The sequence below is a fragment of the Lissotriton helveticus genome, chromosome 4_1 (genome assembly GCF_964261635.1).
Source record: "Lissotriton helveticus chromosome 4_1, aLisHel1.1, whole genome shotgun sequence".
NCBI lineage: Eukaryota > Metazoa > Chordata > Amphibia > Caudata > Salamandridae > Lissotriton > Lissotriton helveticus.
Window position 1 is genome coordinate 105,778,408 of NC_136063.1, and position 16,566 is coordinate 105,794,973.

A 16,566-nucleotide genomic window follows, 5' to 3' on the forward strand; every position below is an offset into this window, starting at 1 on the left:
TATCTCTGTATTTCTCCAAGCTGACTGCTTTCTTTTGTTCTGTAGTATTGTCTTTATTGGTATTAGGATATCAAAAGCTTCCTGAAGCTAAGCATACAGTTTTTTAACAGAATTTATTGTGTATGGATTTGCATTGGATGTTAGTTGTGTTTCAAAGTGTTCCACATTGAGTTTGTTCCAGGATTGATAGGTGGATGCACATAAGGTGATTTTCAGGTGAGTTGATTTGTGTTGTTTTATGTTGGAAAGCAAGCAAATGGTGGTCTGACCTTGTGACCGGAGTCACTGTTTGAAAGGTAACTAGTTCTGTATTAGCATAAATTACATATAGTATGTGTTCAGTGATTCATATGTGCCACATCCCACTAATGCTAATGGTTAATGGGCAGTTCTAGATCGCCACAAGGTTTTCAACAATGCTTTTAGGAAAGCGTTGGCTAATTTTGCGTGGTAACTAGGATCTTCTACCTCATCTGGTTGCATTTTCCATAAATGTAATTTTCAAGAAAGTTAAGATTGCTCCCCAAGACAAACTGACTTATTGGTACCTAACACTGGCAAGGAGCCATATTTTACATTTGTAGAGGTAATTCAAAAGATATCCGGGGTCCTCTACTTGGTAGCCGTCTAGTAGCTAGTTAATTTACAGTTAAACTGAAAACTAAATGCAGAGATATACTGTTTTTACATTTTCCAAGACCAAAATGAAAAGAAACAAAACAAGGATGCAGTTAGGTAGCTAACCCTAAACAGACAATATAAGTCTGTTAGCCAGACTTCCTAAGAGTTTCACAAAGCTTTGTGGGAAGCTAAGTTCATCTACCCCTAGCAGAAAAGGGTTCCATTGCCTTCTTTAGATTCAGGATGCTGGTGTCCTGCTCAAAGGCAGATGAGTTGTTTATGAAGATTTAGGATTACAATCAAGGATGGCAGGAAAATCAGATTATAAGAAAACACGATTAGAAATAAAAAAAGATATCAATATATTACTTGTTCTTCAAAAATGGCAGACCTCCCGGAATGTCTGCTTTCTAGTCAGAGTCAAGGCAGGCATGTCTGACAAAAGTATGGACATACCTCCCTCCATGTTATCACTCTACAAATCTTTGCACTGTAGATACCACAGTGGCTGCTTTCCGTACAGTGGAATGAGTTTGTGGTCTGCTAGGAAAGGGCACGTAACATGCAAGTAGAGGACATTAATCCGCTGACTAGACAGATCTTCAAACTAAGAACACCTAAACAAAACACTCTATAGCTGACTCAGAAAAAGTTGTTTGGCCTTTCTGATGTCTTTTCTTTTGTCCTTTTATTACCTTAACTTTTTCATCATATGAAAAGATCAAATTACAGAGAGATCTTTAGTACACATATACCCTGTCTACAGCTCTCCATTGAAAAAGAGACAATCTACACTGAGTATATGTGAGGGTGCAAAAGTCACAGTTCAGAGCACAACCGGTCCACTGTTTGAATGCAGCCTTGCAAAACAGGAGACAAAGTATACTCTGAGGTGCCCTGTAAACAGGGCTAGCTTATTCAAGTATGCAAGCACTGGAGGCATGAATGATAGGAGGAAGGTGGAGACTCCAGTGGTGGAGCCACTCTTGCCTGGTACATAAGAGCGCCTTAAGCCAACAATCCCACTGCACATCTAAACATATCTAAATCATTACCTCTTTCTCCTCTGCGTTTACTTCTTTTTCTTCGATGTCCTGCAACAAAGAGACCTGAGACCTGTGAATGAGAAGTCAAATCACAGAACAAAATGAGCGTGTAAAGAGACAAAGAAGAAACTTACTGGCTTTCAGAACTGATGCATTTTGAATGAGTTTAGCATCTTGAGGTGGGGACCTAACCAGCGATGTGAATTTGCAAAACATCTATACTTGGATGAGCTCCCAATTCCTGCCCCATCAACCAGATCCCCTCAGGGTGCCAAATAATGGATATACCATGGCCAACGCTTGTAACAGGCATATAAGTTCTATCCTCATGACAGCAATGAGCAGGTAAAGTAGGAGAGCCTTATCCATTAGGCTCTTTGACCTGTAAACAGAGCCTGAGACTGAGACTGAAACCCAATGGACCGTCTTGTCTGCCACGCATCTATCATACATTCCTCAGACCGTGCTCCTCCCAGAAACACTAGGTCAGCGACAATTCGTTCAAATGGAGGCCTCAAGAACCCACCACTTCTTTCTTACTGTGAGCTAAAAATTCTACACTAAATCTTTGGGGGGAGGTTCTATACTTCAACTAAGAGATGTCCGTCCACACATACCTACATATCCATAAGTGTTGTCAGGCAATGACATCCAGCCGTTGACATACGTCCTCACATCAATTTACAAATAATTTTTGACATGAAGGCGAACTTGACAAAAAACGAATTTGTGCTAATGTATGTCAGAACTATGTAACTCACTTCCAACAAGTATCTTACCTATGCTTAATGTAGGGAGCTGGCTCTGTATATACTAAACCAAAATGAGGTATTGTGTGCAAAGAGTCCAGTGGATCTCCAGAGGCTTTACAGAGGCTATAGTAGCTAATACAAATGCTCTCTTTTGTGGTAGTGTGCGCAAGCAGTTAGGCTTATCAGAGGGCAGTGCTGAGCATTTGTTGTACTCACACAGGCAGGAAATTATTATACACACTCAGTGACTAAACCTAAGACCAATTGCTTTAAAAATATTACTTTTTGCATGTTTATTTCTTAGAACCAAAGATACTTTGTTGCAATAAAATACTTTTTGGATTTCTATGTAAAAAGTGGAGACTGCATTTTTCAATCAGTAGAATGTTATCCTATAAGAGAAAACACAATCAGCAATAAGCAGGTAAGCAAATGATTTACAGTATTGAGCTTTTGGGTGAAGTATCAGTGACGTGGTGCCAATGTTATCCAATGGAGAAAATGGCAATCAAAGGGGTACTACTTGCAGGTAAGTAGCATGGTTTTGCAACCCAGAGAAGGGTGATTAAGACAAGCACAGGGGGGCCTCAAGGCAGCACCAAACATACACCCTCAGCGGCACTAGGGCGGCCAGGTGCAGAGTGCCAACACAGCGTCGGGCACCCAATGCAAGCCAATGGAAAATGTAAAACTTTGAAAAAGGCTGCAGGCTCAGGCCAGGAGGCCGAACAAAAGAAACCTACAGCTGCACAAGTAAGTTAGGATGTGTTGGAGCGTCGGGACATCTACAGAAGATCTCCCCAAGGCCCAGGGGCTCCGGGTGCAGGGGTGTCCTTTGGCATAGGAAATCAGCCTACCGGTGTGGTCACGGTTGGGGGGGGGGTCATCGTGCATAGGCTAAAGGGATAGATATTGAGTCCGTCAGGGATCAGCTCATGAGGGACTCTTACTCAGGATCTCTGGGGAACCTTTGCTAGACCGGTGGGCCTCTTCGACTCGGACCATGGGCGTCGGGTGCTGAGGTGGTCGGTTTCGCGATTATGCAGGCAGATCTTTGGTCTTTAAAGTTGGTTTTCTTCTCGACATGTCTGCTGTCAATGGGAGATCAGGCATCTTTTTAGAAGGCAGGCAGTCCTCCCAGGGTTCTGGAGGTCACTGGGCTGTGGGACAAGTCATTCTTCTGTAGCACAGGCTTTGAGATCTGCAGGCATACCAGTAGGGTTGGGGATAAGCCAGTTGGTGTCTTCAGTCTTCACTTCTGCATGGTTCTTCTTTTTCCTCTTCTTCGTGAATCATCAGTAGTCTGAGGATTAAGGTTCAGGGGTGCCCCAAAATACTCAATTTTGGGGCATTACAGGAGTTAGAAGGTAGTAGCCAATGGGCTACTTACCTAGGGTGACTTCACCCTATGTATGTCCACTCCCTCTGGGGAGGGAGGTGGCATACCCCTAACCCTATTGGCTAGAATTCTCCAAAACGGTATGGCGGGTTTTCAAAGGAGGGGGTCACTTCAGCTCACACCTCTCTTGCTTACTCATTTTTCTGCCTATCTTGCCGCTAAAAGTTGGGCTTGGTCAGGGGAAAAGGCATCTCCACTGGCTGGAGAGACCCTGGTCAGCATAACAAAGGACGGTAAGCCTTTTAGGCTCACTGCCTTTCAATGCTGTTCCTGCTTGAGGGTAGGTGTGAAGCACCTCCACCCAAAGCGGGCTTCGTTTCTGACCCTCGAGAGCAAAAAGCTCCCACCTCAGGGGGTCAGAAACGTGTCTGGTGTAGACCAGTCAGGCACACACTAGTGGTTTGGTAGATTTACAGCGGCATAATGCTATTCCTTTAAACAAAGTACAGATCCAGCATGTGGCTACATCCTACGGGTAAAAGTTTGCATAATTGGATTAATACATTAACACTCAAGCTAATAAAAATATTAAGTTTCAAAATTCAAAGTTTTCTACGAAGCCAAGGCTGAATGAGCAGGGCAGTAAGGATTGTGGCCTGACAGGCTGAGCAGTGTAAACTATCGTTTTTCCTATTTTGGTACCTGCCACCTACTTCACTCACTGCAAGCAGGGTTGGATTGGGATTCAAAATCAGCCCAGCATGGTAAAAAAAGTTGCCCATATGTGCATATTGCTTTTCTGCAAAACACTGCTTCGACGAAATGTCATTAAAAAAAGGGGGGGGGGGTGCATGGATTAGTTTACACTGGGGAAACACACCTGAAAACAAGTGAGGCCACTTCTGCTCAGGCCCCCAACCCGCTCAATATGCATACATTAATGGCCCGGGAGAGAAAGGGAGTGACACCTCTGCCCCTTCATAAAAGGGAGGTAATGGGATCCCATCTGCCTCCAGAAAGACCACTCAGGCACCCACTGGTCTGCTGGCGGTATCGAACAATGCATAAACCGCCCAAATCGGCCCCCCCAGGCTGCCCAAAAAGCAGCCCAAGTGCCCGCGTTACCAATCCGACCCTGACTGCAAGACTTATTTTATAAACACTAGCACCTGGTTTTAGTCCTACATTGCTACATACAGCAAGCCTCTACATCTGAGGATGAGCTCTCTTCTACATAGCCGAAAAAAGTTTAAAACATAGATTATTGCTGTGTTCTCCATTCTGATGGACAGACGACTCATAGTGTGCTAGTTAGAGATCATGAATTTAGAACACAGTAAACTAGATCAACAGGTGAGTCATTAGGGCCATGTGTGATTAGCATCACCGCTTCTATTCATTGATATATAGCTCAATGAAGCCCGGATACCATTCATGTAGCGAGCGTACCTTCTAGTGGCAGACTGTATGTGGGTATGCAAGCACCTATATGTGTGATTAGTGCCATGTGGGTGTATCTTACATCAGGAGGTAAATGCTCATATATTCATCTATATATAACCCAATGAAGTCTCAGCAGATCTTACTCCAGGTGTCTTTAGCCCACTTAAGCTTAGATATCATTCATGCAACCTGCTTCCTTGCTAATGGCAGAGAGGGCATGGAGACCTATGTAGTATCCAAGAAGTAAATGAAGCCAGGGTATCATATATTTAAGGTGCTTACCTCATAATGCCGGAGTAAACGGTCGTGCCATCACCTCTGTGTGTGATTAGTATCGGTGCATGCATGGATCATACTCCCGTCTATCTTTAGCCCACTTATACCAGGGTACCATGACTACAGCCGCTTACCTCATAATAGCAGAGTGAGGGTCCAAGAGCCGCTTCTGGGAGTCCTTGGAAAGGGACTGGAGGATGGTCTCAGGGATGGGCACTGGATGATCAGGAACTGGGGGAAAGACCTCAATGCATGCCAACTACACAAGAGAGAGAGAACACAGCCTTGTGTCATGTTACTAGAACAGATGAAGATGGACGGGCATGTCATGTTCATTATATATGCTCCATTGATAAAGGATCCCCCCAGGAGGGAATCTAAGACAACACTAACCTATGACCAGCAGCAAGTCTAAAAATCATTAAGTATAAGGCTATTTTACAGGAAATAAAGGGTACAAAAGCCCAAACATATTTTACCTGTATTAGCCTCATTAGGCCTACCAAACACATTACATATAAAGCTGTTGATTACAATAAATGCACACCTAAGTAAATCCTAACTTTTTCCCTTAGCTAACAAAGAAATTTGAAAAAGTGATAACAGATATCAGATTTCACACATCCCCCATAAAGGAAAGTTTCCTTTCCTTTCACAGGACCTATAGCACATTACCATTGTAGTAATTTAGATGTCATAATTCTAATGCTAACATATAACAGGTAGTTCTAGAGTGCCCCAAGCTTTTCAACTATGCTCTCAGAACTGGGCTTTTTTCAGGAATACGATGATGAGCATGGGTGATGTCGCCTTGAGTCACGTCTCAATAATGTCCTGGAATGTTCGAGGCCTTAATGACCCCAGGAAATGCAGAAATGTACTTCCATATTTGGATAGACATCATGTGCAGATAGCGATGCTTCAGGAAACCCACCTAAACCCACGTAGTACCCCTAAGTTTGCAAGTAGATGGGCAACTGTGAGGGAGTTTTCCTCGTATTCCACTTACTCGAGGGGTTATTCTGATCCATAAAGCGCTGCACTTCCAAAAGTTGGGTGCGAGGGTGGACACTGAGGGGAGGTATGTGATCCTTTGGGGCAGGTTGGGCACTGATGTGATCATGCTTGTAAATTGTTATGCACCCAATATTGACACACCCGGTTTCTTCCTAACATTGTGGGGTCATGTATTGGAGATCGAAGCTACACACATAATTTGGGGGGGGGACTTCAACCTGTCTCTGAATCCCGGGGCAGATAGGTCAGATGGTAGTGGACAGTACAACACGAAAGCTCGGGACACTCTTCAAGGTATACTGACGGAGGCAGGCCTGTTAGATAGCTGGAGGCACACACACCCAGCGTCTAGGGAAGGCACGCATTTCACGACGCACGCACGCTCATGGGCGAGGATTGACTACTGCTTTGTCTCATTAGGGCTGGCTGGGGGTGTCGTTCAGGTGAAACATCTACCTCGTACTTACTCGGACCACTGCCCTGTACTGGCTGTGTTGGAAATGCCTGGCTATGCCAGAGTGCGTCCGCCGTGGCGGCTCTTCCCCTCTGCCCTACTTGACCCTGTCTTTAAACATGAACTTGGTGAGGAAATAGAAGCATTCTTCCCTAGAAATAAGGGGTCAGTCGATAAGGTGGAAACTATTTGGGAAGCCTTTAAAGTGACCGTAAGGGGCGTCACGATTTCTAAGAGCTGTGGTATACTCAGGGACATAGTGCGCACGTTGACTAAACTTGAATTAGAGCTTAAAGCGCTAGAGGCAGAGATGGTCAGAAATCCTTGCCCTGACCTGGCGGAGGAATTCAGAGCCAAACTCTCGTCCTTTGAGGAGGAAGCTGCCAGAGAGGTGAAGTTCCGAGGCAAGTACTGGACGGCTAGGCGCTATTGTGAGGGGGACCGGCCGGGAAAGGTACTCGCGGCGCTCACGAGACACCAGCGCCATGCCACCCACATATTAGAAATCACTGATAGCGAAGGCGGGTCCTATCAGGATACTAAGAGAATCCAGGACACCTTCCTGCAGCACTACAAACGGTTGTATTCCACACAGCAGGAAGGCGATGTGGAGTTCGGGAACTTCCTAGATGACATAGTGCTATGCTGGCTGAGTGACAGCGACAGGGCATTCCTGGGATGTCCTTTCGAACTGGATGAGATCAGGGAAGGGATCATGTCCCTCAGCAATGGCAAGGCTGCAGGGCTGGACGGCCTTCCGGACGAATTCTACAAGTGCTACATAGACATCATGGCACCGGTGCTGAAGGAAGTCTTCGAAGAGTCGCTTGAGGTGGGGATACTGCCGGGCTCAATGAGGGAGGTGGCGATAACCTCACTTCTGAAACCAGGGAAGAATCCGGTTGATATCGACGCATATAGACCCCTCTCACTGCTAAATTGCGACGCAAAAATACTTGCTAAAGTGCTGGCGACTAGGCTGTCCCTGCTCATGAATACCCTGGTGCTACCAGACCAATCTGGATTTGTCCCAGGGCGAGCCACATCGCATAACCTTCGTACACTGTTCTCCCTTATACCCACCATAGCGCCTGAGCTACCAGTCGCTGCTGTGTTTCTGGACGCCACCAAAGCGTTCGATTCGGTGGAGTGGGGCTATCTCATGGCTATATTGGGCAGAATGGGGTTCCCTCAGATATTCATTGCTTGGGTGAAACTACTCTACACTTCGGTGAAACTACTCTACACTTCTCCAGTCACCAGGGTCATCATTAATGGGGTGCTCTCTGCTCAAATGCCGATCACGAGAGGGACCAGACAGGGCTGCCCCTTGTCGCCCCTGCTTTTTGCCTTGGCAATTGAACCACTGGCATGCAGGATCAGGCAATTGCATAAGGCCAGCGCCTTTAACTGTAACCAACGGCAGATTGGGATTTCCCTTTATGCAGATGATGTTCCACTGTATGTGCGGCACCCACAACAACACCTTAACCCACTTCTGAGAGAATTTATAGTGTTTGGCGGCATATCCGGAGTGCACATTAATTGGCAGAATTCGCAGTTCTTCCCCCTCACGGCCTCAGTTGCCCAGTTTCCATTAGACTACCCCTTAGAGTGGTGTAGCTCTGACCTGAGATACTTGGGCATTGTGATCTCGCTCAATAAAGAGGACACGATTCGGCTGAATTATGGAGTGGCTATCTCGCAATTGACTGACAATGTGACCCGCTGGTTGGCCCTCCCGCTTTCGATGGCAGGCAGAGCCTCCCTGATAAAAATGGTCGTCCTTCCGCGTTTCCTATACCTATTCCAGAACATTCCCTACTATCCGGGAACCTATTTTTTTAAGAGGCTCCGAACTGAGCTGCTTCGCCTCTTCTGGGGCGGCAAACAACCGCGCCTTAGCTGGACTGTTCTGACACAGCCATATGACAGGGGCGGATTCGATGTACCTGATCTAGAAGTGTATTACCTCAGTGCTCAGGCGCAGCACGCATATCACTGGGTTAGCCCCGCCCCCTTTATGCCGCAGGTTGCTGCCGAGGATTGGATAGTGCATCCACTCCCGCTCAGGGGCATGCTTATGGGACTTATAGGTGATGTCGAGACGCCTGCTACCACTGTTACGTGCACTATTGACTCTTGGAGGAGAGTGACTAAACTGCTTGGTGCGCCCATGCTCTATTCACCGGCAATGCCCCTTGCGTACCACCCGAAGCTATCGCTATTACTGGAAAATGGGTTTCGGTCCATGTGCAAACGCATTCACCTTACTACATGGGGTGACTTGTTCCAGGATGGGTTGTTCCGTACCAAAGATCAGATGTTTCGGACTGGTTCCCCGACACCGATGGAGGTGTTTTATTATATTAGACTTCGTCAGGGTATGCGGGACATACTCCCTAGCTTCCCAGAGGAGCCGGGGACAGTTCTGCCTTTGCATGTGTTGCTGGTGTCGGATGGCAGGCACTTGGTGTCAAAACTGTATGCTGCCATCCGTGGGCAGCGTCCACCGGCTCTGTCTAAAGCGAGGGTTGACTGGAGCTCTGAACTAAATGTCGAACTCACTGACGAGCAGTGGAAGTATTGCTGCTCGGTCACGGCTAACATATCCTCCAGCTGTCGATTGAAAATCATTCATTACAAGTTTGTACAGAGATATTATTACACACCAGTCAGGAAGCTACGTTTTCACCTCTCAGAGGACGACAGGTGCGCACGATGCCGTGCGGAAGGTGCGGGTTTCCTTCATTTGGCCTGGGAGTGTGGAGCGTTACAAGCATACTGGGCACAGGTACATGCTGCGCTCCAAGTCATGATTGCTGGCCCTTTTCCTCTGGACCCAGTGGTGATGTTACTGGGGTATACCAAGGATGTACCCAAGGCAGACCGTAGGTTTGTTGATATCGCGTTGCTGCTGGCTAAGAGGAGGATCGCTTGCAGGTGGGGGAGAGGCAGGGCACCAAAGTTTAAGGAATGGCTGAACGACCTCACGTACTGCCAAGACCAACATGGCATCTATGCGGAATTACTACCCGCCCGCTGTAGACCCAGTGACTTTTGGTCCCCTTTACAGGTTTACTGGATGTCCCAGGCGACTCACAGTGACTCCTCTGGGGATGAAGGTCTGTTGGCTGGCCCCTGAGCGAGTGGATGTTGTGCTGTACACTCCCCATACTACATATCGCACGATGGGTGGGAACTCAGCCCCCCCTGCTTGGACAGGGGTGGCAGGCTTAATGCTGGAGTGGTGCTGGGGACTCTGGGATAATTGCAAGTCATGTGCTGCTGTTTACAGAATACACCTTTCTGACCCTCCAGATATCCTACAACAGTGGGTCAGCAGGGGGTAGGCATACACATTGAATCCTGTGACTGCGCATCGGTAGAGATGGCATTTGCATGGTTGATCACTGTGGACCGCTTTGTGACGCATTGTACTCCCATTGCCTATACACTGAACGCTTACTGGGGTGACGTGTGCGACCACCTTACATTGACACACATATGGCACACTACTATACACGGCGACGTTACTAGCTGACTGGTAGGGGGCTGAGACAGCCGTGGGTCGGGGGATTTCGAGGCACCTCCCCTCCTTGATTGGCACCACACCTGTATGCGAGAGTACTGAGGGCTCACCACTCCTTAGGACCATGAATGTGTAGGAGGTGTGCTCTAACTCGGGTATCCTCACACTGCAGATCACTGGGGAATAGATTGGTGGCCAGCCTAAATGTGATGTACCAGCCCATGTAAAATTAATGCTTCTCTAATGAATGTACCATAAGTATCCTGCTTTATTGGATTGTTGATGCTGTAACTGTCATGTATCTCTGTTGACCGCAACTAATAAAGGTTTAAAAAAACAAAAAAAAAAAAAAAACTATGCTCTCAGAACAGCTTTGGCTAATCTTGTGGGGTAATTAGGGGGCATATTATCAACACAGGCGATAAAATTATCGCTGCTTTTATCGGCTGAAATCTGCCGCTAAAGCCGCTTTTGTGGCAGAAAACTGCCGCTAAAGCCGCTTTTGCGGCAGTTTTCTGCCGATAAAAGCAGCGATAATTTTATCGCCTGTGTTGATAATATGCCCCTAGGTTCTTCTGCCTCATCCTGCTTTAAGTTCACAAAATTTAATTTTCAAGAAAAATAGGTTTTCCAGGTTGAAGAGGTGGCACTAAAGAGTCAGCATCTGGTAACCTCAAAATAACAACAGCAAACATGCCCACAATTTACAAGAGTTGATCGCCCCACAGTCCTTCTCAAAGCTCAGACTACATCTTTGCTGTACTCTGGCAGGCAATTACCAGAAAAAACTTGGCCAAACAATAAATATATTTGTCAAGAATTGCGGTCCAGAGCTTTAGGCAAAGATAAAGATGAATAAGATCAAATCCGTCCATTTAAATATGTTTTCCCACACCTAAGAAAGAATGACCAGTCAGTTTCCATAAGCAATATATATTAACAAAGCAACCTTTCTAAAATCGTGTAGGAGTAAATCATCTAAAAAGGTTGTGAAATACAGAATAGCTCCCATGGGTAATACACAAGGGTCTGCCAATTGACTTTTCTACTTTTTTTTTTTTTTTTGCTTTTTCTTAAAATGTAAGCCACAACTCCATACACCTCAAGATCTAGTCTTGATGTGAAACCCAACAGGTATCATTAGAAATCCATCAGGTATTACTGATTAAGTTGAATTTGTCCTTTAACTTACATTGAGCTCAGATTTTTGCACTTGGGTATCCATAATATTGCCGCACAATGACATTTACATGGGGAAATTAGATGTCTTTAGGTTCTGTTCGAAGAATAAACACATTTGCATTTCACCACATTGTACATCAACACACCCTAGAAAACCCCACAAAGAAGCTATTCAGAAAGAAACAGTACTCAGAAAAGTGACTTTCTCCCCCATTGAGCAAGGCGATTGTGAAATCAATATGAACTAATGCAAATTAAGCCCATTCACACATTCGCAGTGGCTTCATTATCTTGTATTCACAGGCTGAAGATCCTCCTAGACGAAGGATGGATGATTCGACATTTGGATAACGATATCAGAATATCACAATTAAAAATATATCTAACGTAAATTTTGTATCCTAAATATCATCTGACATGAATTTTGTACCTTAATTATAGATTAGGAATAATACTCCCTTGGAATTAAAGTATTATATAAACGATGTTTGGGACACAATACTTATGTCGGATGATACTCACGAATTCAATATTCAGACATAAAACTGACATTCATGAGACTAAAGGTATTTAATCCGGCTAATTGCAGACAATGTAAAAAAACAAGCAAAATGGATCTTGTCTCTTACTGCTGGTGAGATTTGAAGGAAATCCCAAAATGTGGGAGCAAGAAGCAACCATTAGGATAAAGACCTAGAAAGACTATTGTCTCCACCAGCCAAACGGTTGCGCTGGGGCGGGAGCGAGGAGCAATCCCCATGTGGCAAATGCGGGTGGAGGGCCGGCTATATTGTCGAGTATTTCACAGTACTTTCAGCAGAACACTGGTTCCGCGACCTCCCGCGCTTCGGAGTGGGAAGCGCACAAAGTGGTCATGCGGGGCCAATGTATTTTCACGACGTGGGGGTGAGAGGAAATTTGTGCCGAAAACTGTTAGACATGGAGCGGGAACTTTGAGACATTGAAAGGACAACCCTGAGGTGTGCGGAGAGGGTGCAACCACCCCGGGTACTTCTAAAACATCACCAGGAACTTTGGAAGTAGGCTTGCAGAACTTGACTACAAAGAATACAATGCCCGCTTACATGGCAAGGGGGAGAGGGCGGGTAGGGTGCTGGAGCGGTTATTGTGTAGGGAGACACGCCACTGCATTGGGACGATGGAACGATGTTACCATCACAGGCCAAGTGGACAATGGCCTGGGGCGCCGATGTCTCTGACAAGCAATGGGTGAGGGCCATGGCACACGAGAAGGGGGTCTCCAGGAACCCGCTTTTCCAGTACACACAGTTTAAGTACCTGACCTACCCAACATTGGAAGGAGTACACCAGATATTTCCTGGGGCTCTTTCGGAGTGCCAGCACAGCCACACCTGGCCACATACAACCCTCTGACTTTTAACACATGGTCTGGGCGCACCCTATCCTTAGGAGGCGTGGAGGGAGGTGATGGTAAACAATATCGGAGATGGTGGAACGTGTCGTCCCTCGCCCCAAAATACTGTTTATACGAACCGACCCGAGGGGGATAAGCATACCAGCAGGTTTGTTGTGCTGCTCTGTTATCATTATGAGGCAGATTGCAGACCAGCTGGTAGCTGGAGGCGGGAGCTGGCTGTGGGATCTGTTGAATAGGCCAAGGCAGAACTGGATGTACTGAGTAGTCTCCGACAGCATGGTGCAGACTGCAATAGGAGGCTCATGGTTATTCAGTGTTCTCTCCAGTACACCTGCAAGGTAGGATTGAGGGGAACAGCGTCCACCCTTTGAAAATGCATTGGGGGGCACTGAGTGTCTCCCACTCTAGGGATTGTGAGAGTGTCCTGACGAAACAATGACCCTGGCCCTTTCTGAACCTGGCTTAACATGGAGGTATCCCTTTCATCAATAGTAAATGTCATTACAACATGCACTCAATACCATTACACAATTAACGCAATGCAGTATTTGTCACACCATGAGGTCAAGAAATGATGTGCCTTCGGTTTCCATGATACCTCTGCAGTCCACTACTTCCAGCGTTTCTTGGTTTGCCCAGTTCCATTTTAAAAAGTGGTTCTACCTGTCTCTGCAGTTTAATATATTGAAAATTGGAAGCCCTTCTCAAAAAGTGCTTGTCATTGATATATATATATATATATATATATATATATATATATATATATATTACCTACTGGCGGTCGCCAGTAGGTATATATAGTTAGGATTTTTTCTCTATGGGATTTTTGAAAATTCTATGTCTAATAACTTTGGCGTTTGTGGACGGAATTGGCTGAAATTTTCAGGAAAATGGCACATTTTGTTTCTGAGCAGCCCCTGAAAATTTTGGGGGGGTTCGTCAAGGGGGGGCCGAGAAAAAAGGGGGTCCCAAAACGCGTTTTTCCCATGTTAATTTCCATAGGGCGGTTGGCCTCACTTTTAGCCCGAACGGCTGAATGGATTTGCACGAAACTTGGCAAACTTGTAGGGACTGGTAGCCCGATGTGCCTTTTGTAGGTCTCAATATATGTGCTGCAGTGGATTTTGAGAAATTAACGTTTAAAAAAAGATATATATCTGTAACAGCGGACTGGGCAGCGGCCCAGGACGCGGACTTTTCGCGCAACGGAGCTTTGTGAAGCGAAGCTGATTGGTTCTCCGGCGTCTGTCAACATTCCAAACAGTCCGTAGCGGCCGCCATCTTGTCTCTCGGTAGGATCGAGAGACAAGAGGAGGTCAAAACAAAGGGGGAAATAACTATGAGGGGGCATAGTAGATCCTCGCTGACCCCCTAGGTTTGATGTGGAGGTTTTAAAAGGGCCCCGCGGGGCAAAAAAAATAAATAATAATAATAATCGAACGGCTGAATGGATTTGCACGAAACTTGGCAAAATATTAGGGACTGGTAGCCCGATGTGCCTTTGCTAGGTCTCAATATATGTGCTCCAGTGGATTTTGAGAAATTAACGTTCAAAAAAAGATATATATCTGTAACAGCGCTCCGCTTCGCGTAACGGAGGTTTGCGAAGCTGATTGGTCATTCTGTCACTGGGCTATAGTTGGGCTACATCTGGCTGATATTTGGGCTACATTTGTTTTTTTGTGTGTCTGGCGGCCATCTTTGGGCTACATTGGGCTACATTGGGCTTCATTGGGCTACATTCGGCTAATTAGCAAATAGCTCATCGCAAACTAGGAATGGTAAAGAATCGCTATTTATTCCTTAAAGTTCGCTATTTAGGAAATGCAAAAAACTTTGATGATACATATGGCGGTTCATCTCTAACAAGATAAGAAGCATAGGGATACATTTATGATGACTGGCGCATCACCAGGGATGTGTTAGTCATTCTGTGCCGCTGTTCCGTCACCTATGGTGTGCTGCATTTACAATGCGGCGCATCATGGGGCAAAAACAGCACAGATGCGTGATGTATCTGTGCCGTAAAGGTGGCGCATTGCTGGAGTTGTATCGCAAGTGTGATGAAGCTCCAGCAAGGGTCGGGGGTGCCCCTGTCGCAGGGTTTCTGTTCTCACACAGAACTGTGGACAGAGGATTGGAACCTCGGCGAATGCATTGCTGGAGTTGTATCGCAAGTGTGATGAAGCTCCAGCAAGGGTCGGGGGTGCCCCTGTCGCAGGGTTTCTGTTCTCACACAGAACTGTGGACAGAGGATTGGAACCTCGGCGAATTAGGGTGTCCCAAAACTCACGTTAGTAATCAAAAACTCCTTAGCAAGCTAGGTACAGTGTCACATTGGATATAACAAACTCTCAATGTTTAGACAATCCAGAATATGAACTTATAGTACCTCAGGATACGTGGAACTCATGAACAGTCGGTCGTTATAGATTTCTTAGAAACCAGAACATGGAGTTAAGAAGAACAGATGTGTATTTGAAATGTTTATTTACTAATGCCGTCTTCTCAGGCGTAGTACCTTAGATAATAAAAGTACACATATTATCAGTAGCAAAATTACCAGCATAGTTACTAGTACATAAAAAGTGAATGGTGATAGTATGTTAACATGCTGTAAATGAATAAGAGTTAGCAACACTTATAAGCAGCCGCGGGCCGTGGAGGGAGTTACGGTGAGGCAGGGAGACGGGGAGGGGGAGAAGCAGGGTGGAGAATACAAGTACACATATTATCAGTAGCAAAATTACCAGCATAGTTACTAGTACATAAAAAGCGAATGGTGACAGTATGTTAACATGCTGTAAATGAATAAGAGTTAGCAACACTTATAAGCAGCCGCGGGCCGTGGAGGGAGTTACGGTGGGGCAGGGAGGCGGGGAGGGGGAGGGGCAAGGTAGAGAGGGCTCCACCCTGCTTCTCCCCCTCCCCGCCTCCCTGCCTCACCGTAACTCCCTCCACGGCCCGCGGCTGCTTATATCTCACCCTCCCTAATACACATATTATATTATTTGCTAAGAAGGTCTCTTTGTGTTGGTTTAGGGCGTGCCCATACTTTAGTGTCTTAGATTTGAAGGAATCACATCAGCATACACCAGCTCTCTCTTCATGTGAACCGCATCAACTGTTGTGTATGTGTGTTCGGCAAAGCAATATAAAACCCCCCTCATGCCCAGAATTGGCAGAAGTTGCACTTATGTTATGAGTATGAAGTCGTGGAGATCAGACCTCATAACAATTCTGTATCGTGTTGTTCTTGAAACTTTAGCACTCGCTGTACAGATATAGTTTAACAAGTAAAGCAGATAGTAGACCAATAACATATTATTCTCATGTAAACCACGATGAACTACTAGGTGGAAAGCTAAAGCAACAACTAAGTGTCTTGTGCAGAAGTTGCAAAAAAGGAAAAATGGCGTTTAAACCGGTAATGAGCCCATGCTAACTTAACACGGTGTAAAGATATCCAGGACCTAGATGACACCTCCCCATGATCCGGAAACGA

At 45.8% G+C, this 16,566-nt stretch overlaps 1 protein-coding gene across 4 annotated transcripts in view; it reads right to left on the minus strand.

Annotated features, from left to right (window-relative positions):
- WDR97 (WD repeat domain 97) overlaps positions 1-16,566 on the minus strand; it is a 357,055-nt gene that overhangs the window by 207,644 nt on the left and 132,845 nt on the right. For all 4 annotated transcript variants that reach the window (XM_078686528.1, XM_078686527.1, XM_078686526.1 and 1 more), the window contains 2 exons: positions 5,612-5,736; positions 1,677-1,737 (listed from right to left, as the gene is read on the minus strand). In XM_078686528.1, coding sequence (XP_078542654.1) covers positions 1,677-1,737; positions 5,612-5,736 — 186 coding nt within the window. The remainder of the gene's footprint in view (positions 1-1,676; positions 1,738-5,611; positions 5,737-16,566) is intronic.